This window comes from Morchella sextelata, assembly GCF_020137385.1.
Source record: "Morchella sextelata strain SCLS chromosome Unknown scls_21, whole genome shotgun sequence".
In the NCBI taxonomy this organism is placed as follows: Eukaryota; Fungi; Ascomycota; class Pezizomycetes; order Pezizales; family Morchellaceae; genus Morchella; species Morchella sextelata.
Window position 1 is genome coordinate 255926 of NW_025408636.1, and position 27604 is coordinate 283529.

At 45.5% G+C, this 27604-nt stretch overlaps 6 protein-coding genes across 6 annotated transcripts; 3 read left to right on the forward strand and 3 right to left on the reverse strand.

The window, feature by feature from the left end:
• Positions 1-388: 388 nt before the first annotated feature.
• On the forward strand, positions 389-1817 carry H6S33_006652 (uncharacterized protein; the record flags this gene model as incomplete). Its single annotated transcript, XM_044838345.1, has 3 exons — positions 389-611; positions 1055-1131; positions 1197-1817. The coding sequence occupies 3 exons, from the start codon at positions 389-391 to the stop codon at positions 1815-1817; spliced, it is 921 nt and encodes a 306-aa protein (XP_044689470.1).
• An 8637-nt stretch (positions 1818-10454) lies between these two features.
• H6S33_006653 (uncharacterized protein) lies at positions 10455-11438 on the forward strand (the record flags this gene model as incomplete). Its single annotated transcript, XM_044838346.1, has 5 exons — positions 10455-10517; positions 10569-10669; positions 10787-11005; positions 11266-11319; positions 11381-11438. The coding sequence occupies 5 exons, from the start codon at positions 10455-10457 to the stop codon at positions 11436-11438; spliced, it is 495 nt and encodes a 164-aa protein (XP_044689471.1).
• Positions 11439-13524: 2086 nt separating this feature from the next.
• H6S33_006654 (uncharacterized protein) lies at positions 13525-15408 on the reverse strand (the record flags this gene model as incomplete). Its single annotated transcript, XM_044838347.1, has 4 exons — positions 13525-13893; positions 14000-14403; positions 14476-14588; positions 14717-15408. 4 exons carry the CDS (start codon positions 15406-15408, stop codon positions 13525-13527), a joined length of 1578 nt encoding a protein of 525 aa, XP_044689472.1.
• Positions 15409-19994: 4586 nt separating this feature from the next.
• H6S33_006655 (uncharacterized protein) lies at positions 19995-20515 on the forward strand (the record flags this gene model as incomplete). The annotated part of the gene is made up of 5 exons (XM_044838348.1): positions 19995-20062; positions 20128-20193; positions 20248-20290; positions 20371-20397; positions 20459-20515. The coding sequence occupies 5 exons, from the start codon at positions 19995-19997 to the stop codon at positions 20513-20515; spliced, it is 261 nt and encodes an 86-aa protein (XP_044689473.1).
• A 392-nt stretch (positions 20516-20907) lies between these two features.
• Positions 20908-21833, reverse strand: H6S33_006656 (uncharacterized protein; the record flags this gene model as incomplete). The annotated part of the gene is made up of 2 exons (XM_044838349.1): positions 20908-21040; positions 21115-21833. 2 exons carry the CDS (start codon positions 21831-21833, stop codon positions 20908-20910), a joined length of 852 nt encoding a protein of 283 aa, XP_044689474.1.
• A 4838-nt stretch (positions 21834-26671) lies between these two features.
• Positions 26672-27487, reverse strand: H6S33_006657 (uncharacterized protein; the record flags this gene model as incomplete). The annotated part of the gene is made up of 3 exons (XM_044838350.1): positions 26672-26785; positions 26843-27151; positions 27224-27487. The coding sequence occupies 3 exons, from the start codon at positions 27485-27487 to the stop codon at positions 26672-26674; spliced, it is 687 nt and encodes a 228-aa protein (XP_044689475.1).
• Positions 27488-27604: the final 117 nt, after the last annotated feature.

Consider the following 27604-nt stretch of genomic DNA (forward strand, 5'->3'; position numbering starts at 1 on the left):
CGTACCTCTGCGATATGATTACAACATACTCAGATTCGGGTCTGCTTCGAGTGACTCTTGCTCAGTAGAAACGCCCAATCTTTTATGACAAACATGGTTAGCGTGCGGAGCATTAATTTATCGGCCAAGACATATGTAGACAACGTTAACGACACGCCGAAAAAGTCGATCTCTGCACCTCCTCTTTAAATGTGTGTGGACTCCTTCGGCCCACACACTTGGAGCTGTGCGATCTCATATATCAGAACGGCTGGAAGACACTCCAGAGAACCCATATTGCTGGAAGATCCAAGACTTCGAAGCAGATCGATTGCATTTCTACTGGGAATAATTGGCCGACCTCCAGGGAAGACCCAGCCGCCCTACCCCGCCGCTAAATTCTCAAATCATGAGGGCATTTCAACCGATCAGTCGGATCAGACATATTGGTCGAAGAAACTATGGCCCCTGGCAGTCTTCTCGTCCTAAAGTCAACCTACTACTGACCTTCGATGCTTTCGGGACGCTCTTCGAGCCGAAGGATTCGATTGCCGCCCAGTATGCTCATGTGGCATGGGAGCATGGCATAACAGGTGTGGAAGAATCTGACATTCAAGTGACATTCAAGCAAGGTAATAAGACTCTCTCCACTTGAGAATTGCTTCATTTCAGAACGTAATTCTTGTTATCCACTTTTCCATACGTATACGTGATGTCATTACATTTATACGTCAAATGTCCGGCTATAACTTACCCGGTTCAACAACTCTCCTGGCTTTTTTTCCGTTGAAATTATATATACTTTTGAGGGCCAATCATGACTTGATAAATCAAAAGAACATAAATACCAATACACCCCTGAGCAATAGGGGGCTATCTATAGCAAGAACGTCTCTACCTTCATATTGAGCAGCAGCACCAGGTACAGATATCAGATACCCATCTAAGATTTGAAGCGAGACGAAGCCAGTGCCAGATATGTTGAAGATTGATTACATCCCTATTCAAGCGCTTTTTAACCACTGCGGGCTCCTATTACGTTCTTTTTGGTGTTCCACCTGCTAATGGAACCTAGCCTTCAAGCAACAGGCCTCAAAGAATCCTAACTACGGAAAGAAGTCTGGAATGACACCTGAGCAATGGTGGACCAGCGTGTGTCTCCCTACGTGCAGCCTTTCTATATCAAAGACTAATCATGTGTCTAATCTCTAACGTAGGTAATAACCAATACATTCACCCCTTTAACCAAATCACCTCTTCCTCCTTCCTTAGCACACGCACTTCTCCATCGCTTCGCCAGCAAAGAAGCCTATAGACTCTTCCCAGATGTCCTCCCGCTTTTGAATCGCCTGAGGCAAGACACGCAGTACGATACGGTCACGCTGGGGGTCATCACCAACTCCGACCACCGCGTAATATCAATCCTGAACGATCTAGGAATAGGAGTACGCGAGTACAAGTCTACTGTTCCAGGCCAACCACATCCTGAGAAAGGTGTGGGCGACAGCGCGTTGATTGATTTCGTGGCCTTTTCATACGATATTGGCTGTGAGAAGCCTGATCGTAAAATATTTGACGCTGCACGAAGGATCTGGAAGGACTTGAACCCAGAAGATGATTACGGTATGCTGGTGCCAGTGCATGCTGGTGATGATTATCGTAAGGATTTCTGGGGTGCTCAGAATGCAAGCTGGAATGCTATCTTGGTCGACGAGAGAGTAAGGGAGAGCGCCGTTGCCAATGATTGGGAAAAGGGAAGCTCGGGTGATTTCGTGGAAAGCCTTGAGCAAGTCTATAACATTGTAGAAGAGATTGCCAGCGACATGTATTACCCTTAGGGCGTAGCTTCATGGCTAAAAAAGACTTGTACGGCAGGAGCTTACCTTGGCCATGGGCATTTTATCTTAATTAGCGAGGTGGGTTAATAGGTAGCTGAGCTTAAATAGATCAACTGGGCTGTTTTCTTTGCTTAGACACGTCAAGCAGTGATGCGTGTCAAAAGTGAAGTTATTTGAGGTTGGAGCAAATTGGAAGTCTCTTTATTGTTTCGATCCTAATTTTGTACCCATTTCCAAAGGAACAGCCTGAAGGTGAAGTTATTAGTGCAGAGCTTGCAACCCGGGAGCGAATTAACCTTTCTGGAATTGCAGTGTTTAATACTAACCCACGTCACTAGCACCGTATTTTCGACGTTTCTGGAATCAATGCCATATATATGTCATGTCCATTTATCAAGGTACCTTGGATTTGGTTACCTTGCGTGACGCCGAAGCATAATCATTACCTCTAGCAGGTTGAAAGGTCTTTTTTGTTCACAAACCCTATTGTTGTCAACGGTGGTCGGAGATAATAATAAAAATATAGAAAAAAAAGATTGTAAAAACATAAAAACCGACGAAAAGAAAAAAGAAAACGGGTACTGCGTAGTGTTGGGCACGAGCCTGTTCGAGACGAGCCACACCTAGAGCTCGAGCTGGCTCGGATTGTGCTAACGAAGGCTGGGAATGTTCGAGCCCGGGAGTATGGCTCGAGCTCTCATTAATATACATGTAGTTAAAATAGTCATCTCGATATACTTTTCAATTTGAAGGACGAACTCGGAGGATTTACCCCCGTTCTATTATCTAATTTTACCATATAAATCAACCCATTAATACTAGTCCAAAGGCTCGAGCCTAAGCTCGAGATTTTCCAATATTGCTCCGAGCTGGCTTAGACTCGTGAGAAGGAGAGCTCGAGGTGTTCGAGCCTAAAGCTCAAGCCCAAAGTTTGACCCGGCTCGGCTCGTGCCCAGAACTAGTACTGCGGTACGGCACCCCAGAGGGGACCCCGCCCTGACCTTCGGGAGTCCCCTCCTGTTTTCTATTGTTAAAAAAACCATGATTCGCGGGGTGTCTTGCACCGGGAAGAACGATGAAACGAGCAGTGCCCTCTGGGGCAAGACTGACAGATTCTAGGACGAGTACAACAAAAACAACGCTAATCCATAGGGGCAGGAGGGTACGAGATAGGAGCATAACCCGGGCAGGAAGAGGACGTGTGATACTCGCAATGAGAATGAGTGCAAGAAGAACAAATAGAAGGTCGACAACAGGAGAAACAAAAAACAGGAAGAGGTGGAGGCGGCGGGGTCTCAGCCGCCTTTTCGTAAAGATGCAAAAAACAAGGACACGCTGCAGTGATATGCCGAAGACAGTGAGCCCTAGGACAGCGGGTACAACGGGAAGGCAGAGAACAGCCAGAAGACGCACAGGAGGAAGACGGATTAACCGCATGAACACACTCATCACAACAAGGAATATATTGACCCATCACGAAACATGATGAACTAGAAGAAGGACAGACTAATAAAACATTTATACCAAGAAAAAAAAAAAAAAGGCATCCAACAGAAACCAGTCGAAAGTGACATGCCGCCAGCTGAACAATAAAAGAGTAACATAAATTTAAAAATACAAGTGTGCGGGTACTCCGGTACCGCGGTGCGGCACCGCAGCAGGGATCCCGCGGCTGACCTGCATCCCTATTTTTTATATCCATATGTAACCATACTTCGACTTGGAAAATAATAAGACAGAAAAAAAAAGAGAAACAGAAAACCCAAAAAATGATCCTAACCGCCACGACGACGTCGCCTTTTCTAGTTTGACGTTGTGAAAAGACTTAGAGTGTAGAATAGGTGGGAGCTTCGGCGCCGGTGAAATACCACTACCCTTCTCGTTTTTTTACTTAATCAATGGAACGGAGGGGTTAGTAGCTACCGCGTACCATAGAGACGGGATCTCCCCTGCCTCGCAAGCTCGGGGGGTCCCCCCCCGCCGGCTAGCAGGAGGTATCATGCAAGCCTAAAAAAGAAAAATGAGATGATAGAGAATATGTACATATTTAAACCGAAGAATCTCCACAAGAAATAAATCACAATGCTCATAGATATCCAAAACGCAATCCGAGACGCAATAAAAACAACGAAAACCCCTTCAACAACATAACAAGTTAACAACTCAAAACATCAACCCAAACAACCCAAAACATAATGAAGTCTTCATCGGAAACAGTCTTTTACGAGGCCCGTAGAGGGTTCATGGAAGAATTCTTCCTAATCGCAACGCTATGCCTCGTATAGCTACGATCTGGCTGGTAACAAAACCTGGGCCCGACGAAACGGGTATGAACTTATAATTATTGCTTTGTCAGCTTTCGTGGCGCTAGGTGTTGGTAAAGACCGTGGCGGGTCAGTACGCTGCGATTAATTAGGTATTCGATCCCATCAACTATGAGATTAAAAGGAGGATAGAACTATAGATTTTGGTATGGGTAGTGTCTGTATAAATATCTTCCCACTAGACTTCGTGATCGAATATATCCTATATATATGTCTTTAAGACGCTATGCGCGTAGGTACATATATAATTTAATTAGATTTCTTGATTGGAGTCATCTTACATGCGGGGTAATCCGAGTAAGTAAGTGATTCGATAAGACGCATCCCAAGTTGACGTTAAAGCTTTCGTTCGATTATACAAAATCAATAACTACATGTATCCACGCGCACGGGGATTCCAAACGCAGAGTCAACCGATAAAGTAGGTCCATATCGTTCTTTATATACTCTAGAAACTGAGCTTTAGTTAATTCAATTGACATTATCATATGACATAATTATTATAAATACCAGCTCTCATGCGTGTGGACACCAGAATGTTTCAGTGGTTGAATTCACCTAACCCTGTTGTCTTGTTGTCGCAGTCATCATCCCCTCTTTTACGCAGTGGAACAGGTCCAATTACAATGAAGAAATACATAACCGATTAGAATTATGTCGGCACGGGCATATGCATGCACGGGCAAAATCGACGGCCCGCATGATCGATATCTCGTTTATGAGTAGAGAATGCGCTTTTGTGATCTATTGATCCCCAGCTGAGCGGTCACCTTTGCAAGTTACCCTGTTGCCGGGTGTTCTCGGCCTGATAATCGTTCTGTCTTTCATCTCACACCCTGTTGACTCTAGATCTTGAGATCTCTCTAGTTCAGGTCTCAGTCCTCCTCGAGACGCCCGAGAGGTCGCTCGGCCGCTGACTGAACCGAGCTCTCGTCCACTGTTGATGCTACACTCACCCTCGAAGTTTAGGCATTAATTTGTCCACTCGGACCCAGAGTTAGTGAGGGTGAGTAGATGACTACCCCCGACAGACTCACCTAGTACGTTGGATTAACCCTGATAAAGGTGGAACTTTATTTGAACATCAGGTATCTTCTAGTCTCGAGCTCGAAATGGGACATTTGCACTGGGGTTTTGGGGCTCTATAGATCCCTCGAACCCCAAATATGTGTTCTCCCTGAACCCAGTACGCACCACTTACCTGCAGGATGTTCATTTTTGCTGACTTAACCAATCATATCGACACCAGAACTCGTCCTCGACATCTAGACCTACACGGTTATCTTGATCATGAGGTATAGCGAAGTAGAACAAGTTTAATACTACCCCGCATTTCCATCCCAGTATCCGATTGCACCTCATATATATAAACCACACGCAACCCAGTATGATAAACCTCACCTCTCGCTTTTGTGACGTTCAGGAGGGAAACTGACTCTGGTTGAAAGAGACCCATAGGAACAAAGGCTTCTAGTAAACAGCAAGGCTCACTGCAGTGCTTCATGCCTACGATGGCGTAACCCATATCCAATGATTACTACCGCTTACTAAATAGGTGATCGACGACTGGCCCGTCATCTCTCAATTACTCTTCGTCAGAGTATGACTTTCGGAAACTGAAATCTCATTCACTTTCATTCGCCATTACATCAGCCTATCAATGTTCTAGTCCTTGAATTGAAAGGTGGGGTTTTCCGAACTAAGCGTCGCTAACCTCCAAAGTAAATCGAGGACTCGTAATGATTGTCATCACCTTGCTGATAGGTGTGACGGATTTTACATATGACCTAGCAAATTTATCTTTGGTTTGGCATTCCCGAAATACAGAGGTAGGACTCAGACCAGATAATTATAAATCGGATCCCTTTGAACCAGAACATAGCCTTAGTGTAGGGGCGTACCGGCTCACAGAGAGAGGACTTATCCCCTTTGTCTTTTCGGATTTCTTCCCAAAGGACAAGTAGAAGGTCTCACGGGGTCGATATACATCAGCCTATGAACTATCTTGTTCTCGGTTCAATGAGACCAGAAATCACAACGGACTGGATGAGGCAGGCAGAGATGTTTTATATGGGCCTATGGCCAGAGTATTCTACCTGGAAAGCTCGCTGGAAGGAAGCGACCCCTCTGGCGTCTGACTAGATGGGCGCTATTGAAATATATATGGGGCCTATATAACTTTCAAATACCCATCGCTTATACATCAACCTCCTTGGGAAGTTCTCTAATCGCCGCGATTTCTCTGTCCCGGGCATGAATTACCTTCCTCACGAATTCACAAACTTTCATGAGTCAGATCTTATACTACGGCGATCATCACCGGCATTCCTACCTCAGACAGAAACATTAGGTCTACCTATCGTTATTTAAACCAACTCTTATGTCCGGCAACAATTAGGTTTTTTAGATCGCGTCTTAGTGCCTATATGAGGTTTCTATAATAGAAATAAGGAGCACTGTGCCATCTACTAGATCTTTTTTTTCGTAAGTGGGCCCTATTCCCGCTTGTGATAGTGAGGCGATGGGTAAGTCCGGATACCAAGAAGCGGGCAGCCATGAAGCTTCAAAAAAAGAAGAGAAAAAGTAAAAAAAAATAAAAGATATATCATGGAATTACTAGCTTTTCTTCTATGCTCGCGGTCAATATTCTCAGCTCAATTCCTGTTCATATGGTATATGAGGACACTCGGATGCGCAAATCCCCGGCCTGCCCGGTCTCGGCCATTTCGAGGGGTTGGCCTTGGGGTATCATGTCTTGAGGCTTCTAGAGCCTATCAGCAACTTTTTTTCCGTCTAAATCAACGCATTCATACTCAAAATTAAGACATTGCCATTCTCCACTGGGCTGAGCTCCATTAGTAGCCTCTGCGCGAATCCGCGTGGTCACCGACTTCATGAATCATGCTACTCTTTATTATCAGAAGCCGCAGAGCATTGGGTTCGATAGACCAACCTTGATATCATGTCGATAAATTAGGTATTCAGTAAACACAATTCTTTACTGGCGTGCAGGTGGCAGGTGCTCCATGGAGCGCCGGCCCGCATGAGTGTTCACATTTCATATCGCATTCGATATGCGTGCATTGCTTACTTAGTACTCATATGAACTAATATTCAGAGTTTTTATATGAACTGGTTTAAACTTGCAGATACAATACGCGCGTCCTGCATTTACTATTCCTTGACGGAGGACTCACCGAGTGTGGCTAGTGCCGCGATTACCCATGTCGCTTAGGCCTTGTGGCGGCGCGTCACATAAAGGGAAGTTTAACGACACTCTCAGTTAGCTACTCTCACAGGCTTCAAGTAGCCGTTCAGAATGGTTCTCCCGTATATCTCCGTCACCAGATAAATCCATAGTTTAAAGTCGGGCAATTTATCTTTCTCCGCAGTTGAGACTGCGCATGAATGCCGTGCAAGTACGGCAGTCCTCACCTGGAAAACTCCCTAGCTTGAGAACACTTTCAATTCGGCTCTTCCTTAGTTTAGTAGACTGGAATATACTGCTTGGGCAGCATCCCGGTACACGGTGCAGATCAAACTGAACCTCCCTCACGCAGGCCGGCCAACGACACCTAAAATATGACGAAGAAAATACCAAAGAACCCAGTTCACCCTGCTTGTAAGGATTACCGCAAATATCGGCGCTCTCTAGAATCTAACAATTGGTCAAACCGCGGATAACAGCAGTGGCTTTCCTTAACGAAAAAAGTCACTTCAGTTCTGCCAGTATTCAAAAAGGTCTTTATTTCCGGAAAATATAATAAGACCACCATAATTTCTAAGATCTGTTGCGGCTCATGGGAAGTCTTTCCTTCTGGTAAGTCCTGTCAATAGATCGTTATTTCAAGGATTTGTGTTACACCGGAGTTCCCTGGTTTACTCAGTTCATCCAAGACATTACCATATACGTATCCCCTGGGTTGGTGAATCTTGCATATTACAGACTTTCGATTCAGGTAATTCTAAGCCAGATTTCTTCGAATAATCGGGCGCAGTTAGTGGTTGACCGTCGGGCCTAGTGATTTCGCCACTGGAAAACACTACATATATATCAAGATAACTAGAAAGTCCTGGAATCTACGTGTCTCACCAACTCAGGGGATATCATAGTTGGTGGCTAATGATTATACTATGCAACCTTTTGGTCATTCAATGCACCATAGATATTTAAATATAAGCTATACTTAGAGTTTCAAATGATAAACGGTTCAGTTCCTACGGCGAGACAGGCTCCCATTGACAGAAAGGTTTACAGAAAACCTTTCTCTGGTAGAAAGTCTTGCCAGACTTTTCTTTATCTATTAAAAGGACTCTTGTCCTGCAGATAGAATGCTGAACTCAACGTGGTTTGTTCATAGCTCTTCCTGTGATGCTGGTCTGATCTGATTATAGAAACGCTACATACCACAGGTCCCGATTCCTTATTTCTCAACGACCACAATTAACTTTTCAAAGCTAGGTTTTTGAACCAATTCGTAGGCGTATGTCTCTCGCAAATAAAGAGAATTAGATCACGTAACGTCTGGATATGCTTTGCGTTTTCCCTCTATTTTTAATTTTAGGTGTTCAACCCTGATTTAACATCCTATAGCCTACTCTAGGGGGAGTGGAAATGTGTACCTAGAATATTCAGTAAAGTCGTCGGTAAAGTCGTTTTTCGAGCTTGGATTTACGTGGGTAATGTCAATATTTTGGCAGAGGGAAAGTCGTTTTAAGGGAAATCGGACGACATTACAAACGATATTTAATGACTTTACCGACGACTTTACCGATGCCTTTCCCTGTCACGCTTCTGTTACCCATATTGGGCGTATACACATGGGGGGGATAAGTTTCGGCCACCGGTGATGCTTCACATGATTGACCAAGGCCACCGCCAATGAAACGAATCATCACAGAGAATCCTACTCTTATACCTGAAGCATCAAGTCAGAATATCCTACATGTATATGCGAAACAATGGATCCACAAAAATGAAATTGTATTCCCCAACTGTTACAAGCCCATTGATGCCAGATACCATTTGATGACCCAACCGAAATATTCTATTTGGGGACTCAACTATCTCGAGATCTAGAGGAGAGGCTTCATTGGAAAACATTGATTTTCTGGCGGAAAACAGGAAACCCCGGAAACAGTCAGTAAAGTCGTATTTTATTGGCTTTAACATGCCTTTAACATGCCTTTAACAGGTAAAGGTATCTGTAAATGCATCAGTAAACTCGTCTGTAATGGGACAGGAATGCCTTTAACACAGAGTAGGTCGATTATTGCATCAAATAATGTGTATCTCGCAACTTTTTGTATGGGAAACGTCAAAATTGATGCATTCCCACTCCTACTAGAGCTAGTCATGTCAGAGACAAACCTTTTATCGTAGAACGAAGTAAATACTAACTCGGGCACTTATATCAGTATAATTGTGGCTGTAGTTCAGTCGGCATACGTGGCTGTACTGAAACTAGACGGGTAGATGTGTTAGAAAATATGCCCATCATATGATTAGAAATCCGGTGAGTTGGACTAGTATACCATGATGATTGTTTTCTTCATATATCAACGTTGCGTTTGCTCAACGACGGAAGTGGAAATCCTTGGCGGCGATCACTGGCTCTCCGAGTGATATTGTGTGGAACTGCCACGCAAGTGATAAATGAAAATTGGCGACGGGGGCAGATATTTCTAACACGTGCACAAATTCTGCATCTTCAGATGAATTTAGCGTTTTCTTTCATAGTCATGCCTTACGTATGCAACGTCTGCATAACACCTATGAAGAAAAAGGCGGATAACTACATGACATTATGAGTTCATATCCATGGAATGGTTATTTAGATAAAGCGCGACATATACGTAACGTGTTGACCCCAACTACCTCAAAGGACGAGAGGTAGAAAATAATCGAGTTTGGCCGATACGGAAATAATGGCTATCCAAACGCGTTTTTGAAAGGACCGTCCGATAGGGAACATGTCAATAGTTATGGCTAGTTTCTCTGTTACGGAACCGAGTTACGACTGGATACACCGATAAGCTAGTAATTAGCCCAACATTCCTCTATCGACTAGAACACGCCGCTAGCAGGTTCGGCATAAGGTCTGGCTAACGTACATGTAATGTAGTCTCGTGCGCAGCCTGTGGTGTGATTCTGTAGTCTGCAGGACGAGGAACGAGTTGACAAAAGTCTGGCACGAGACTGCATATAATGTTGTTCTTCCTAGACACGTATACGTGATGTATATGACCCTTAGATCTCTCTATACAAGTTCAACTGGCCAACCCAAACACCTTCCCAACTCATATTTGTTCAATGTTTAACTCCAACCAGTCTAGCAAAGCAAATGGAAACAAAATTTTCATGACCAAGACAAACGTTTGCCCTCTTGGATCGGATGAGGAACCACAGCATCTAACGGTTTAACAGAAGTCACCCGCCCAGCTCCGAAGTTGGCAATTGACCTCCATCGCGGACTATTCGATACTGTTGTACCTCTTCGGCTATGGGGCTTACTACTTTGAGGCATTGTGAATATGCATGGGTTCTTGTGGCCACCTTGACTTTCTATGATATATATCTTGTGATAGGATTTTCAAAAAAAGGACATGAGTTAAGTTCCATTCTCGAAACATGCAGTACAAAAGGCTGATTCGAGATGAGAAGGCCTTCATGAATAATGATTGGACATCAATGTCCCCAGATCTCAAGGAGCTTAATGTTCTCTACTCCTTGGTTAGCCCAAGTGGTTCGCGATCGATTATCACCACTTATAAACAACTTAACTGCATTGAAAATCAATCCAGTCCTAGAGTTCCTACGGCACCTTCGTGTGATACAGCTTGCTTATTCCAGGCCATTGTGAGGTTAGTTCAGCTACTTGGTCTCAGATAAAGACATGAGTACTGTGTAACTCTAATTCCTTTATTTGCAATTAATTGTATGCTGCGCGTATGCTTAAATTTATAAAGGGGCGTTATAAGTCAGCTCAGCCGACACCTATCTATCTCAAACACCCACTATTTGCGTTATGTCAAGGAGTGGACGTCTATGTATCGTCAGCTATTCCATGTACTCAATGGAGCCTTTGATTCGCCAAAGTTACTTGGCATTTGACGATGCGCAGATTTCTCTTATTCTCGGTTTCAGCTCTGAAGTTCACCTGCTTCGTTCAATTCAAGTCGAATATATTCTTTCATTCTTTACGCTTACGTTGGAAGACTAATCTAGCGATATTATAGAAACTTGAATGTGTTCTCAACTCGACGTATCATCGCTGCGCACGACATTTATATTTAATAAGGCAAACACTCCTACCAGCGAGTAGGTCCACCAGATTTAAGGAGTACACCAACCTTGTATAATGCCAACTTCCTACTCTATTAATTAAGCCATACAGCAGACATTTTAAACAACATAATTCTCAAGTTCACGGCTGGACCAAAACGTGCGCAATGCGCAATCATCGGGGCGCAGCACTGCAATGTAACGCAACCCCAGCTCTAAAGCTATATAACTAATCAGAAGAGGTACCAATCCCTGAATCTACCAGGCATTTTCATTCCTACACCTCTAGAGACAGACAAAGCTCGAATACCAGCTCTGAACCTCGACCGATGCGGCTCTGTCGATGCTAACCGCGCATCGATTACCCTACCTAGAAACCGAGTGATATCCTCTGAACCTCACCTCCCAATTAATTATCGATATCGCCAATTGATATACCCCAACAAGATAAGATTACGGGCCTCTTTGAATCTAGAGCCAGGCCTTTGGGTGTTTTACTACCGCCCGGCGCTAAAAAAAAAAAACAGTCTAGAACCCACACCGCAATCTCCGGCTAGAAACATTTCCAACAGCTCCCGCGGACGAAAAAGTGCGAGGCACCCATGCCAGTAGCTACCTAACGGCGAGACGCTCCGGCCCGGGCCTGCGTACATACATGTATGTAATTCTCGTCATCATCCAGCGACGTGCGGCACTTGCACATGACTCAGAAAATGCAGCAGACTCTCATTAGACGGGAACGGGAGTTGTGGTCGCCTCATCTTTTGGGCTGGCGGCTGCCACCACCAATGGAGACGAGGTTGCTGGATTAATGCCGCATTTGGCTTAGCTCGAGTCAACACGCGGAAAATCAATTTCGAAAGAGAAAAATAAATCTCAGATATTTTGGATGGGGTTTTCTTTGCATGGGTTCTTTATGACAGTTCACAGTCTTCCCTTAAGAAAAAAGGCTGCCAGCAGACCTCGTGCGCAAAACGGGAGAGGTCGTTAATATCCCGATTTTCGGAAGTGACCCTGTCTGTGCCTCAAGGTTTTGTTGGGGAAACAAGCTTTTTAGAGTACGGTGCTAGAATATTGTAGATGAATGTCCCACGAACCTTGGAAACGTGGGTTGGGGTTGGTCTAACACTAAGGTAACCCTAACCCACAGCTAGTACAGTCCAATCAGCGTATAGTAAACCTAACCCACATTGCATGATTATTGCATTTATTGTATTTTTGAGAACGCGGTTTCGGTACCGTGTAGGATATTCAAAACAGGTTTTACCATGTATATAAAGTTATGCTATTCATGGAATAGATGCAGATATCCGTGAAACACCCGAAAACTATCTGCGCATCCTTATCGTATCAAACTACCGCACTAAAATTTATTCTTAAATATATATTTGCTAAAAACTACGATGACGCAGATGGGCTAGCTAGCAAAGCAATCCGGCTTCCAAAATATGAAATTAAAAAGAGAGTAGAGTACACCCTTGCCTCCCTAAAATCCTGCTCTTTCTTTGCTATAATCGAACACGATTCAAAGTCGAAACGTTAAGCAGTGGTATAGTACCCTCAACTCCACCCCCAAAAGACGAAGACACTAAATGAGTGGATGGACGTGATGATATGAAAAGGTTGGAAGGGAGAAAGGAAATACTTCAAACATAAATATAAGGAAAGAGTAAAAAGAATGTGGTTAATGATGATACAGGAATCATGTGAAAAAGAAAATAAAAGAATACGTGTGTCGATCTCCGGAAAATCTATGCCTTTCCCCATGTCTTGACTTTCACGTCCACCAAAACTATCTCAAGCCTAAACCCCCGAATTCTTTACAACCAACATACTACAAACCGCACTTCGCGCCCTAGGACCCCATATAGGAGAAAACTTGCAATGATTGTCAAGTTCCTTCTCCAGGTATCTCACGGGTTAACTCGGCGCAGCATCCCCTTTGTGCAAACAGACACAAACTTAACGTACTCAACAAATAGAAAGAAAAAAGAAATTCAACCAAGAATAGCACTTAGAAAGGCCCAGAAATACCTGAAATGGTGTTAAGAATTCCACCACTCCTCTACCATTGCCCCCATCCATTCCTGTGAGTCCTTCATAGGATCTCTTCCTCCATCTCCATGCCGCTCGATAATAGCCCCCCAAACTCCATTTTCCCACCCCCATAACCCGCTGTCATCGAAGTGATAGGAGGGGTGTTGTGCCCAAATCCCACCCCCCTTCCCATAGCAGCAGCATTGTTTGCTGCAAGATTGGGGCTCTTTACGTCAATATCACCACTTCCACGGCGCTTTTTAAGTGGAGTTTCTGCCTCCGTATTAGCCGCTTCGGGTGCCAGGTGATTATTTCCCGGGGTGGTAGCGAAATTATTCGAATTCCCGTCCCCAACTACCGGGGGTGGGGTGGCATCCTTGGACTTTGATCCATCACCCTGGAGTGAAGATGTAGAATGGGAGCGCTTGAGCTGAAAACCAAAATACAGATCAGTATTCCGATGCAGGTCATTTGGGGTTCATTGAGGAGAGAGAGGTGGAAAAAAAGAAACGTGCTGGAGATGAGCATGATCAGACCTTAATTCGTCCGACTCTTCCGACAAGTTCTTCCTCAAGCCTAACTTCCTCCTCGGTCTTCATCCTTTCTCTGATAGCGTCCCTAGCGTCTCTACTCAAATCATCTCCCATGAGGAGTTCACCATCATCCCTTTCATGGATGCCTGGGATGAACTTGCCGCTTCCATTTGAGTGGCCGTTTTGGTGCCATTCGGCGTCACCTTCGCGGAAGTCTGTAAATCCTTTCTTTTTCCCATTCAGTAACCCGTCACTCTTGGGGATGAGCGAAGAGAGGGCAGAGGAGAGAGATGCGAAATCTTGCTTCTTCCACTTGGTCTCAGCGGCAGATGTTACAATAGTCTCAGCACGCGTGAGAACGGGGAGCGGAGGGGGCGGTTTGATCAAGCCCATCTTTTTAAGTTGACCTAGATATATAAACCTAGTTAGCCTTGCTCCCAATTGATAATGGAATTGCAAAAGTAGACATGAACACATACGCTCTCCGCGGTAAAAGAACACGAAACTGGCGTAGACAACGCCCTCGGGATCCAAATGACTGACACTCTGTGTCGAGACGGTCTCTCTGTCAAGTGGTTTCGGTTCCGATAATCTGTTCGCGCGGAAAAGAAAAATGAATAAGCTCTCTATAAGAATTGATACTCACTGCCGGAAACTTTGTTCCGTGTGCCCACCCGGCCAATTCTTCCCACCAAACCGGGTTTAAGACAGTTAACGTACCCCGCAGTGTGGCTCACATCCACTCCGCCTCCAAAATCTTCATTGTCAGTTCTGTTATTGTTGTCCTTGAACATTCCGCCCCAAACACCTCTTCTGACAGGACCTTCGCATCGGACTCTAAACAAATCTACCCTGATTTGCCCTGCTGATTCCTTAGCTCCTTCTTCCTCCTCTTCTTCTCCTTCAATCATTTTTGCCGGCATGCTGTGCCTCCTGTTGACTGCTTTCCGACCACTGGACTTGGAATTGGCCTGCTTCTCGGATTTGGAGATATCCAACCCGTTGAGGAAGTTTTCCAGCCCAACCTCTTTGAACACAAACTCCCGCTCTGCGAGCTCCCCCTCTTTAACCTCAACCCACCTACTGCTAATCCACGTTTCAACGCCCCGACGCAGCAAGGTGGCGGTTTCTTCCTTCTCTCTCCCGTCGAAGTAGACATACGCCGCCAAACTCTCCCGGTCATCGCCCTCGTTCTTCGGAACATAGCTGTCAAGAATCGTGATGGAGATAGCGAAGGGCGAGTTTGTCGAAGAGGGGATATAACTGGTGATTTTGGGGGTATTGCGGAGACGGTGCACCCCATACTCGGACAAGGAAGAATGGGCAGTGTTGGCCCAAGAGAAGTTTTCGGTAGACACCGGGGGGTCCTTCGGTGTGTGAATGTTGAGGGTGACGTGCTTAAAAGTCGGCATTTTTGGCTAGTTTATAGCGACGTGCGATGTTGGTTGTCTTTAGGTGAAATCTGTGCGAAGGCGACTTTTTGTGAGCCTTCGTTTCAATGGACCACAAAAACGCACTACGAAAAGAACGTAACTCAAGAAGCTTGGTGACAAGAGTGGGGATTTGGGAACAGAATGGACAAAGTAGGAATGGAATGTGTTCGAGCCTGTAGAGCACGTTGATGCTGTCCTTTCGGAAAACTATTTATTGGGTGGGTTTCGGGGAAGTAGGGCACTAGATAGAGGGTGTGATGCAGGGGGGGTATCGATGATAGCAAGGAGCAGAAGTGCAGAAGATTGAATCAAAGAGAGTCAGAGAAATATCACCAGGCTGGCAATTACCTAACAGAGACTTTGGACGTGGGCAAAGCAAGTTGGCCTCCTGGACGGTTTTGAATACGAGTTCCTAGCCGAGCGAGTCTGCAATGGAAAAAAACTATGAACCGTTGCTGGGGCAGGAACGCAATCGATGGAACTGTAGAGCAGGAAGCGATGGGACGAAGGGGTGTCGAGATGATGATAGTACTCTTGGAGTGAAGTCAGAAAGAGAGTGGAGAGGCTAGGGGTTGTTGAGGGAGGTGGTGGGTGGGAGGAGACGAGAACAGGTGAGGAGATCCGACCGAGATGGAGAGATGGGTAGTGTAAGTGGAGCGAGAGAGCAAAGTGGCTGAGGAACAACAACAATAACAACAACAACGGAGAGGATATACTTCGCAAGAGTGGAAGAGAAAAAAGTCCTACTCTAGTTCGCTACCCCCGTGGTAGTGAAGTCACACTTTGTGGTGTTTCGCCGCTTCTTGAGTGCCCACTGCCAACGCTCCAAATCTCCACCCCCCAGCTCCCCTAGCGCCATCTGACTGACTAAACTTACCCCATCCCCGCCTTGCTCCATACGGCGTTCTTCCACGCTGTCCCCTAACCCTGCAGGACTCAAACGTTAAACGCGAGATTCACATAGAAAACGAAAGCGTGCACGAACCCAGGCGCCAATTGCCAAACCAGGAGCATCAAAAGCAATAACCGAGAATTTCCTATCACGAGCGCTCTACATATATACGCTACATGAGGGAGGTGGAAGTGGCAGGAGATCCCCCACACTAGACCCCTCTCTTCCCCAACGGATCTCATCCCCACTTTGGAGAAGAATGAACTTGTGAGGATAATAAAGAAACATTTTCTTTTTCTTACGGAACGAGGAAAAAGTCTCTGTTGTAAAAAAAAATTCCCGGGACGTCCAGCTTTCTTGTGTCGAGAATACTGGGACTCCTCATTGCACCCCGATTGTTGTACCTGCTTCTTTTCCTTTCCCCTTCCACAACCTCTCGTCACCTGCAGATTCCACACATGTCGGCATCCCATTGGCTCTCCATCAAACAGCGCGGGAAAGATAATCTATGTACCATTTTTTTCTCATGTACCCTTACAACCCTTACATGCTTCAAGACATCCCAGTCATCTCACAATAGGTGTGTAGGTCTCTCCGCTTTGGCGGAACGGTGGTTTCCGAGGTTTTGGCATCAGTTGATATCGATAAGTTCCCCGAACCCGGGAAAACAAAAACGGGAAATGGGAAATCATATCGTGAAGACGAAATAACAAATCATCACTGTGTATCCCACGTTTTTTATGTTTCCTACTGCGAATCAGCACCGTCTGTCTAGAGTACGCGCATGGGATTAGATGGTTCACTCATATCACCGCATCCGCAAGCGTCTTTTGAGGCTCTCGACAGACGTGTGGAGCATGCAAGGTGTCGGTTGAACAAAAGCAATTGCTCAGCGTCCTGTGTCAACCAACGGATGAAAAGATTATCCGTTACCCTAGAATTTGGAGTTTCTCAGTGGCAAGACCAGGAGAACCTTCTCTACTGGTAATCAGGGAGGTATCTAAAATAAAAGGATCTAAGAGCTGCATATGCCCTCAAACCAATAGGTAGAGCCCTTGTGCTGCAATTGACGGTGAAATCGATCTCACCCTCTCCATCATCCACAACTTTCGAACGAGAAACGTTACTTCTTCTTTCAAGGAAGCATGCACTGCATGCAAACGCAACGACATGTCTATCCTACCGATTCCTAGGCCTGCTCTACTGCTCTGCTATTTAACAGATATTTAAGTTGCGGAAGACAGGCACAACTTCCGGCAGAAAAGCTGAAATACCGGCAGAGCCCTTCGTGTTTCCACTGTACTACTCATTGGAGGAGTAACAGTTCCGTAATTATGGACATATGCTGCCAATGATAATTTTCGTTGCTCGACAAAACCTGAACAACAACAACCTTACGCCTGGAACGTTTGGGATTCAATATCGTATCAGCGATGCAGGAGCTGAATCGCCGTTCAAAGAGCCTGGGCGACCAATAGCTTTTGACGTTTCGAAATGCGTAGAAAATATAAAGAACAACCCTTTCAGAAGTTTCGAGACTTTAAACCATGAAAGAGAACTAACTAGACTCTTTTTGAAAAATTTCGAGCAGGTGTGAAAAAGACCTCGCGTGGAGACAACATTCGCTACACGTACGCATCGGTCGATTTCCTCGATTCGAGGGATTCCAAGGATCCTCCCGCATTGAGACCCGATAGAGAACCCCGCGCCTCGGAACACCATCGCGGCAATACCAAAAAGCTATCATGCTTTCCACGAGTGATGTCTCATGATCAGTACTACTTATCCGAGTGGTGCATGGAATCGCGAGACGGATAATTCCTTTCTCTTTGAGCTAGCGGCTATCTAGATAGGCAATAGTCACGGGCCGAGTTTATCAATCGCGGTGAGAATATTACCCCGATATAAATTCGGCAGATCTGGCTTTTACATGTTCGCTTATAAAAAGTTGAGTTATGGTGCCCCCAGTCTTAAAGGTAACATGGGAAAAACGCCAAATCGCTTATAACTTTTCAACCACGATAGATATTAAAAACCTGTCAAGACAAACCCTTCTTCATCACGGTATCCAGCTTTTATCTTGAAAGATTTTTAATACATATCGTGGTTGAAAAGTTATAAGCGATTTGGCGTTTTTCCCATGTTAACTTTAAGACTGGGGGCACCATACTACTAATAATCATGTGCGATGCTAATTTAGGTACGGAATCTTCAGCTGCAGCACAGGGATGTGGGCACATCACCAAAGCCTAAAAAACCAACCAGAAGTATATATTCTTTACTCAATAATCAATAAGAGAATAAAGTCACTGCAGTAAGGGCCTTTGTTTTTGATGAAAAATTCAAGCTTATCAAGCGGCCTAGTTGCATTTCAAAAATATTGATATTTCCATCAGACCTAGCCCGTTACAAAAGTGGGGGCGATAGCGAAAGGCACTTTCAACTCGCGTGACAAATCGGAGTGACGCCCCATGACCCACAACTCAACTGTTCTTTATTCTGGCAGCCAATAGAAGTATCATAGATCAGATACTAAATATCCTTGCTAATAAGGCTACGAATGAAAGTACCTAATCTAAATTTTTATTCTTGGGTGAATGGGGTGGTTTTAGCTATTGGCTATGGAGAGGCGCTTCCTGTGAAACTATTTGTCGACAACGGACCACTCGACATGTGATGACTTTTACGAAGTTGGAGGCTATCCAGCCGAGAAACAGATAAAAAAAATCTGATCAGATCATCGGTTTCATTTGTTTGACTCAGGGAGGACGCTCATGTTAATTACCTTTATAGCCACACCCGTGATAAAACAAAGCTAGCAGCACAAACGGTGAACTCAACCAACCAAAATTCAAGGGGTTATATATGTATATCATTGTACACAGATGTGTCATTATGGCGAGTAGGTTGACTCTGTATGTTAATTCTCCTGTCGATAAGCCGATGTATCTCCGAGTCATCACATCATTCCAATCATTTGAACATATCAGCATCGAAAAACACTGGTCCTCTGGGCCTTTAATTATACAGCTCTAACATACATGAGTTCACTACTCGTCGGTCATTTCAATAAGATATATAAACCGATTTACTTGCTAAAATAGAGACTTTACGCAAAATCCTCCCCTTCCCATGACCTTAACGGAGCATCATGAACTTCTACCAAAACTCGGCATCGATATTTCATTAATTTTATACAGCCAGGAGGCTATGACAGAAACTCGGCATCCATAACTAACTTGGCATCAACTCACTTGACTACTCGGCTGTAGCTGGCTCTTATCTATCCTGTCAGTGCGATTATAATTGAACCATAATACACTCGGGAGTGGATTTATCAGACGTCAAGCTAACAGGATGGACCGCGTACCCGCAGCAGATATATTCCGCAGACTTGTGCTCATTGCAAAAAATCTAGTACAAGCATATGGAGAATCTCTTTCAGTGCTGTCGTATGCGTGTGGCACACGTAACTATCAGTTACGTATACTATAACTGCGGACTTGTGGCGAGGAATAGGTGGCGTGACAATCTGTCCTTAATCATTTTGTATAAAGCTAGAGATTCTAGTAATCCTAGCAATACATTATCATCTCTTCTCTCATCCAATAGTTTGGTCTCCTTGCAACCATTGGAACACACAACGCCTTACAGCACCCAAACACATAGAAACATGGGTTCACAAGCGTTTCAACTCGGTAAACGAGATTATTTTTGCCTCCCCCATCTCATAATACTTTTGTACGCATCTACTCTGAGAAAGGGACCATCTATCGTGCGTTATTCACCAATTCTACTTATCTAAGGGGAACTTTTACGGACAAAAATCTTCTATTTGGCCGATCGACGAAGTTTATTCGAAACTCACCTTGGTTTGTTTTCAGAAATTATTACCTAAGTCAGTTTACTGACTGAATCTTCTTTAGTGGACTTTGGAAACCCAGTGGCAACACCACACAAGGGCGATTGGTACAGGTGTAATTAAGACAAGCCTTCTTATCGAGAATATTCAGCTATATTCAAGTTGCTAATATCACGGCTTCAGCTAGGGGAACATGGAAATCAATAAGGTTGAAGTACAGATATATTTCTCCTATACTCTCCCTTCGAGCCACTGATTTAGGGTGTGTGTGCTAGGCGAAACAATCACTGGATAACAAAGAATATTCAAGTTCCTCGGGATTCTGCATCTAAATAGCTTATTGGCTCTCTGCGGTTTCATGCCCAGCCTGGAAACAAGATATGGATACACAACCTTCGACTGAGGCGACAACTATGACTGCATCGTTTAGCGCTCCGGCTTTATCAATGACTATCTCTTACTCTTCTAGATTCTAATGCGGGAGGGTTGGGTGTAACAGCAAATCCATACTATGATTCATGCTGATCGAGTGATAATCTGTGATTGCATTACCTATCTTCCAGTCAGTTGAACTAAATATGTACAGAGAACTAGGGGATTTGTTCGTCAGGGTTCATTCGCTCATCAACACATGGCCACATAACTCTATTTGGCAGCTGATTATCTCGAAAACGTACCCACCCTACACATGTACACCCAGCCCATTATCAGATAAAGACCAGCCTTATCTTCGGACTGCCGCAGGTACAACAGGAGCCCTCAAGGACGCCCGCGGGCGTGGGAAATACTCGCCCTCACTATTCACTTCCCGGCGCCTAATCTGAATCATCGACGGAATCTTTGCGTACGGGCTGGGGCTGAAGGAAGAAACGTATAATACAAGCGTCTGAATTAGCCCACTACGACAACGCCGCAAAATTGGCCCACATACCACATAGATCCGCCAGTCACTTCCACTGCATCGTCAAGTATCCTCTTCAGCTCGGCGTGCGCCTCTTCAATCGCGCGGATATGTGTCTGCAGATTATCTCGCAGCGCGAACAACGCGCCAGCCTTCAGGAGCGCCTTGAAGCCATAGCGTATGGCATACATATCGGCCGCAATTGACCCCATCTTCTTCTCTGTATCGTACGCAAGGTTGAAAAGGAGGTACATCCTGGGATTTGGGTTTTCGCCCTCAACCCGCGACCATAGGAAGATCTTGACGTCTTCCATCTCCTTGCGTAGTCGAGCGGCTACTCCGGGGTCTGGCGCGGTAGGGGAACGAGAACCGTTGTTGTATCTGGAAGCGCTCCGCCGCTGCTCGACCTCTCGCACTAAATTTACCTCAATGGCTGTACTGTACAGGGCCCTACTAGAGGATCCAGTGCCATTGAGCCGTGTACGGTCAATGAAATTATACGAAAATCTCGTTCTGGCGTAGTCTTCATTCTGGCCCGTATCCCAAAGGCTGGCTGGCCGCAGATGTTGCGTAGCTCTCCCACTAGCCGCGTATTCGCTGGCCCAAGGGTGTGGTGGTGGTGGTGGTGGTGGGTTTTGATCAAGCTCCGGGCCCGGACCTCGCTCATTCGGGTTGTAGAGAGTACTACACGTACTGCTACTCAGACTGTTACCGCCCTCATTGCTGTTGTTCAGGTTGGTCTCGGACATTGATCAATTTCAATTGAAGATACTTCCCGAATTCTATCAGTGAGATTTAGTATGCGCGAGAAGATGACGATTGAGCGGGTTTTTATAGACTCGTTCGGGCGCATCCCATGACGAAAGACAGTGGAAACGCGGCCTTGGGAGCTGTCATTACCAGGACGGATTACGCCCGGGCGGCAAATAGAAAAAAAGCATCTGTATTGCAGACCTGACGGTGAATGGAACTGTGTGGTGATGGTTACGCAACTGGCCATTCAGGTAATTTAAGGTGCGTGCTAACCCAACTTGGGATCGCGATGTGGAACGCTCATGATGAGGTGAGCTTTTCAGCGAGTCTGTGTCTACGGCACAGAATACAGTCCGATGACGCAAGAGTAGCTATATAGCTATCCCTTAAGCTGGCATGCTGACCCCTATAATAGAGGAATTAGATTTGTATGGGGGGTCTATTATTTGATAAGAGAGATAACAGGATCTGTTAGTAAAGCCGCATAAAAATTTGCTCTTTTGAGGGGTCAGCATTTAAGGGATAGCTGGTTCTCCTGTTAGGGTTTGCATGCACCTCGTTTTCTTTGGATTTCATAAGGCTAAAAGGACATACAGATAAATATATACGCTCCGGGAGTCACTCTTGATCATGCATATATATGCTATACGTATGGTTAAGAGAGTTCACAACCTCGTCACCGGTGTTTCCTCACATGATTGACACGGATTAAACATTATGGCTAGCGGTCAATTATCAAAACACCATCTTTCCAGCGGGCACGGTGACCGCAGTGTCGTCGCCATTGCAACATGCAACCGGCCATATTGCTCGTTAGGGTAATGACCGCCAGAGCACGGGTCCATAGGCGATCCGAGGTTGCGCGCATGCAGGTACCGGCCGATCGACGCGTAGAAGTGTTGCTTCTTACGACTAAAACGAATACCGGTGACACCGGGGGAGCGACTGGCGGCCGAGACACAACTGTTCAAGCAGCGTAGGAGTTCCTTGGATTGTTTGTATTCAAGATGACTGCGACAGCTCTGGCTCCTTTATACGAGCTAGTTTATGACAACAACGTGCAGTCACCTATCTGTGACTACAGATACCTATTCTAACTACATGTCGCTACAACCCCGTGCGACTAGCCTAACGCCAGCCAGTCCCAAGTTAGCTGTCCCTCATACATTCTTAAGTTGCGCAAAGGACTCCAGCTCTAAGTCTCGCTGGGCCATGAGATCCTAAACCATTGCAATATCCATCAACCTTTAAGCAGCAATGCGGTAAGGATATCCGCAATGGATGGTAGATATACTAATAAGAACTCATAAGGTGGGCAAGAATGAAACGTCGACAAATATCCTGATTAATAACTACATTGACCCCATATCTAGGTAGTCCATTCCGTCTCAACTATTTTGCAGGTCGCTCGCGCTTTCGCGGCCAGGAGCCCGAATGATAAGCTAGCTCGACCGAGCCGCCGGTGGTCAATGACCAGGGTATAACGACACATCCTTAATTCTGCCAGGAGATATAGCCGTGACTGGAACGAGAGATGTGTGCTAACAATATTATAAATACTCGGGCTCCTAGGCTTGAGCCTTTTGTATATGAGCGTGAGCTGGTTCAGGCCCGTTGGGTATGGGGCTCGTCAAGCTCGACACTTAAGGCTTGACTATCTAGTACGTACCAGTGCATAGCCTTCAGATCGTGAAAGAACCGATAGAATTATCGGCATCGCTTCATGTGCTTCCGCACAGTTTATGTATGATGCTCAAGATGTTTTATTGATTACTATCGTACAGCAGGTTTAAGCATGGCGGTAGCACAAAAAGTTCACTTTGAGCCGCAGACGCCAAGGCAAGATGGCCGAGTGGTTATGGCGCAAGTCCTAGGTCCCATCCGCCAAGCCTGGATCCTCGCTGACTCATCACCCCTCACCACCATGGACTGGAGCTGCGCTACGCTTAGCAACGCCCTGAAGCTTAAGCATAGATTCGACTCTAGTAAAATATAAAGAATTCGACTTATGACCCGTACTCTGCACTTGCAGCTTTTCGGCTCCGGGGCTCTGGTTTCCTCTTGCAACTGTCAATTTCAAAGTATCAATTACTCTACTACATAAATTCGAGTATGAAGTAGTCAATATTAAATAATTACATCTCGATAAAACTCATAGAAAATGGGTGGATATGAGCTAAATTACGGTCATTAACTAATAAACGGAAGGACGTGGAAGAAGCTCTGTACGGGTAGGATGTCTACCCGGCCAGGTACACACCTCTCGAGCTCACCTTTAGCCTAGACGCAGCTACCCTTGTGCCCGCTTAACCCTGAAGGCACCACTCTCTGGAGGGTGGCTCTAGTACGCGCCAGGCCAGATAGACGCTGCCGCGATACTAGGCGCCACCTAATGCTTGGCGTGCTAGTAATAATAGTTGTACACAATTAAGAATAGTACATGTATCATGTTTCCTGCTACACCAGCGCACAGCAGTTGCCCTTGATATAAAAGATTGTAACGTCTCGTTAGTCACACCAAGTTTCGATCCTCCATGGCATTGGTATAATACTCTTACGCCTGATTACTTCGTTCTAGCTTCCTATTAATTGTGTAAAAAAACATCCCGGCGCGCCAGTGAAATGCCAAAATCAATGTTTTTTTTTGTTTTGAAAATAAGAACTCTAGGGGCCCATACAAGGTCCCCCTGTTTTTTTTTTTTTTTTTTTTGATGGCATTTTGGACAGTTAATATATAGTGAGGCCTCGAGGCCATGATATTGAGGTTGGGCCGTTGCTATGGAAAAACAGTCTCGATAATCATTTCCTTGTTTTTTTGTCTGAGCGGCTTCAATCCGGTCGCGCGAGTATCAGCAAAAATACCATTTCCCTCTTCCCCGACTCCTATCCATCTCATTGCTCGCCTGTGGGCACCATAAACAGGGCGCACCACGCGGCGGCAACTTTCTACCAACGATACAGACGGAAACGCGACTAAATAGAGCTCAAATAATGCATGGAGGGTGGGAATAAAATATACCCACTCCTGCGATAGATCGACGAGTAGCACCCTCTCCCTCTCCCTCTCTCGATCTCTCTATCAAGTCTGCCTCTTTTCTAGATCTGGGACCAGCTGCTCGGTCGGTGTTCTAGTGCGTGAGAATATAGAGCGCGCGAGTAGCCGATATCGCTACTATACTAACACCCCAAAGCCTAGCTCAGGATCTAGAAACATAGCCGTCCAGATCGAACGTGTAGATTCCTAATATCCCGAATTAGATCTCATTAGCCATCCCTATCATAACTCTAACGCCCGGTTTGCATCTTACCAAAAACCAACCGGAGCTGTCAATTTTTTGAATTTCAGTGGGGGGCCGGCAGCGTGCTGTGAGATATACGAGGAGAACCACAATTTTTACCCAGTTTTGGCACCACTACTGTAATTAGCATCATATTGGGTATATATATATATGAATGTCAAGTCCCGACGGTCGCGCGGCGCCGTATTTCACAAGTAAGCGTGACAAGCTCTTTGGTTTTCCGAGTTTATTGTGTCATTCCATCTAATTAGCCAGATCGATTTTGCCAGTGAGGGGGGGAACTGCCAACTCCGCCTGTCCCCCGCAACTGTCAAGTTTGAAGCGTCAATAGTCGAAATTGACGGTTGGAAAAAAATACTCTCTAATAGGATAGCGTAGGTTTACATCAATTGACCGATCACGACATTCGGTCACGTGAATAGAGGACACATCGCAAGATTCGAGTGAGTTTCTCGAGTATTAACGAGCCCGGTTCGATTCTCCGCGAGGCAGACCGGAGCGACTTGATGCTTGGCTCGTCTCGCCAGAGACAGCTCGTCTTAAGCCAGTAAGCTAGTCGTTGAGCCAGCTAGTCGTCTCGAGCCAGTAGCCAGCTCCGCTTAAACCAGCGTGATAGAGGAACGGGAACCACGATACCGGCAGTCGTGATCAGCGAGGGAAATGATTAATCCTCCGTTTATTTCGGGACGGGGGTGAGAAATAGCGTGCTATTTGTGCTTTGGGTAGACTCGAACCAGGCTCGAGCGAGTCGAGCATTGACGAGCTGTCGAGCTTTGAGGGACGAGTCGAGCCTTAACGAGTTAGCGAGTAGAGCCTAAGTCAGTATATATCACGAGTGAGCTCGAGACAGAGCTAGAGCAATCTCAGCTTGAGCGGCCCATGGGTTGCAGTTACAAGAAACCCGAGCAAAAGGACAACATGGCGGGGGAAGACTGGTGTATACGTAGTAGTGGTTGTGCGATCATTACAATACCATCGCCGTCTGGCAGCTGGTCTTCTTTTTCATCTTCTACTGAGTTCAGTTCAAAAACCACGGGCCATATGAGGATAAAGAAACATGAATCCATTATATTAGTGACAAAATAACAATACAATGGACCCATGGCCATGTGCTAGAACACTATGAAAAAGAAGAAAACTCCAGTCTAATTAATGTAGACTACCCTTGCTCTTAGGATAATAATAGTAATAACAGTATAATAATAACGATGATGATGATGATATCGATAAGTGAACCCCGCCCCCCCCCCCCCCCCGGGCCTGTATAAATGTGGATTCCCTCCACGTATTAAAAAAAACTAAATATTGTAAGAAATGGATAGCTCATAAGGTGGCTATAAATAATAGTAAGAAAAAATAAAAGTAGATCGCTAATGAGCCTAGCAGCCATGTGAGAAATCACCACACTCAGTCGTAATAAACGCATGAAAACCGAATGAGAACCTAAACCATTAGTCAACAAATGCCCAACATCTGAACCTACGAGACCAAAGGGCCACGCAAATACAGACACTGACCACGTATGAAGCAAGCAGTCAAATATCCTCATACCACCCACTACTGCCGAACCTCATCCTCCAGTTTGTGGCAAACCACAGCCTCCAATTCATGGCACCAAGCAACCTCTGGTCGACGCAGAGTACAATGATCTATATATATGCATCCATGTCAACAAGCTCTGCAAATTAGAATATACGTACGCACACCCGTGTCGAAAATTTAAACGGCACACGATCTGGGGGTGAAGCATTACCATCCCGCACTCCGGACCACGTAGCGGCTCCGAGACGGGTACGTAACAGTGCGCGTTCCTCGGCGTTCGGGGTAATCCTACTAGCGGGCCTCACGAGAGCTGCAGCCGGCAACTGCAGGTCGGCCGCGGGGTGGTCGTGATGGAAGCTGTAGTAGTTATTCACTACCTGCGTGGTGTGGCTGTTGGCCATGCTGATGCTGGACTCGAGGGGAGCGCCGGCTTCGTTTTCGATGTCTTTAACCCCCCCTTCCTGGTCGGGAGTCTAGGAGGTGTGCTTGTTAGTTGAGAGTACGTCCATGTCTCGCATCCATGGCGGGGAGGTATCTTAGAATACCTTTCCTCGAATTGACCGCCACCACCTCTTCACCGCAAGCTTCTTCTTCGCCGCCCAAGAGAGCACCTCCTTTACAAGCAAAACAATCTTCTCTTTCCAGAATGCGAGGAGAATTTCGATCAGAATACCGGCGATGGCTAGCCATGCTTCCACAGAAATCCCTCGAAAGCCCCAGCTAGCTATACTAGTAGTATTGCTAATAGTATTACTAGTAGTGGTACTAGTAGTAGTATTATTCATGGCCATGAGCGTGGAGGAGTTCATATTGAGTGTGTCTGTATGTGTGGGATTTCTGTGCGTCTAGCTGCTGGTATGAAAATTTAGAGTGGTTACTTTTTTGTATCGATCGATCGTTTTCCTGAGACAGATAGAGTGAAGAAA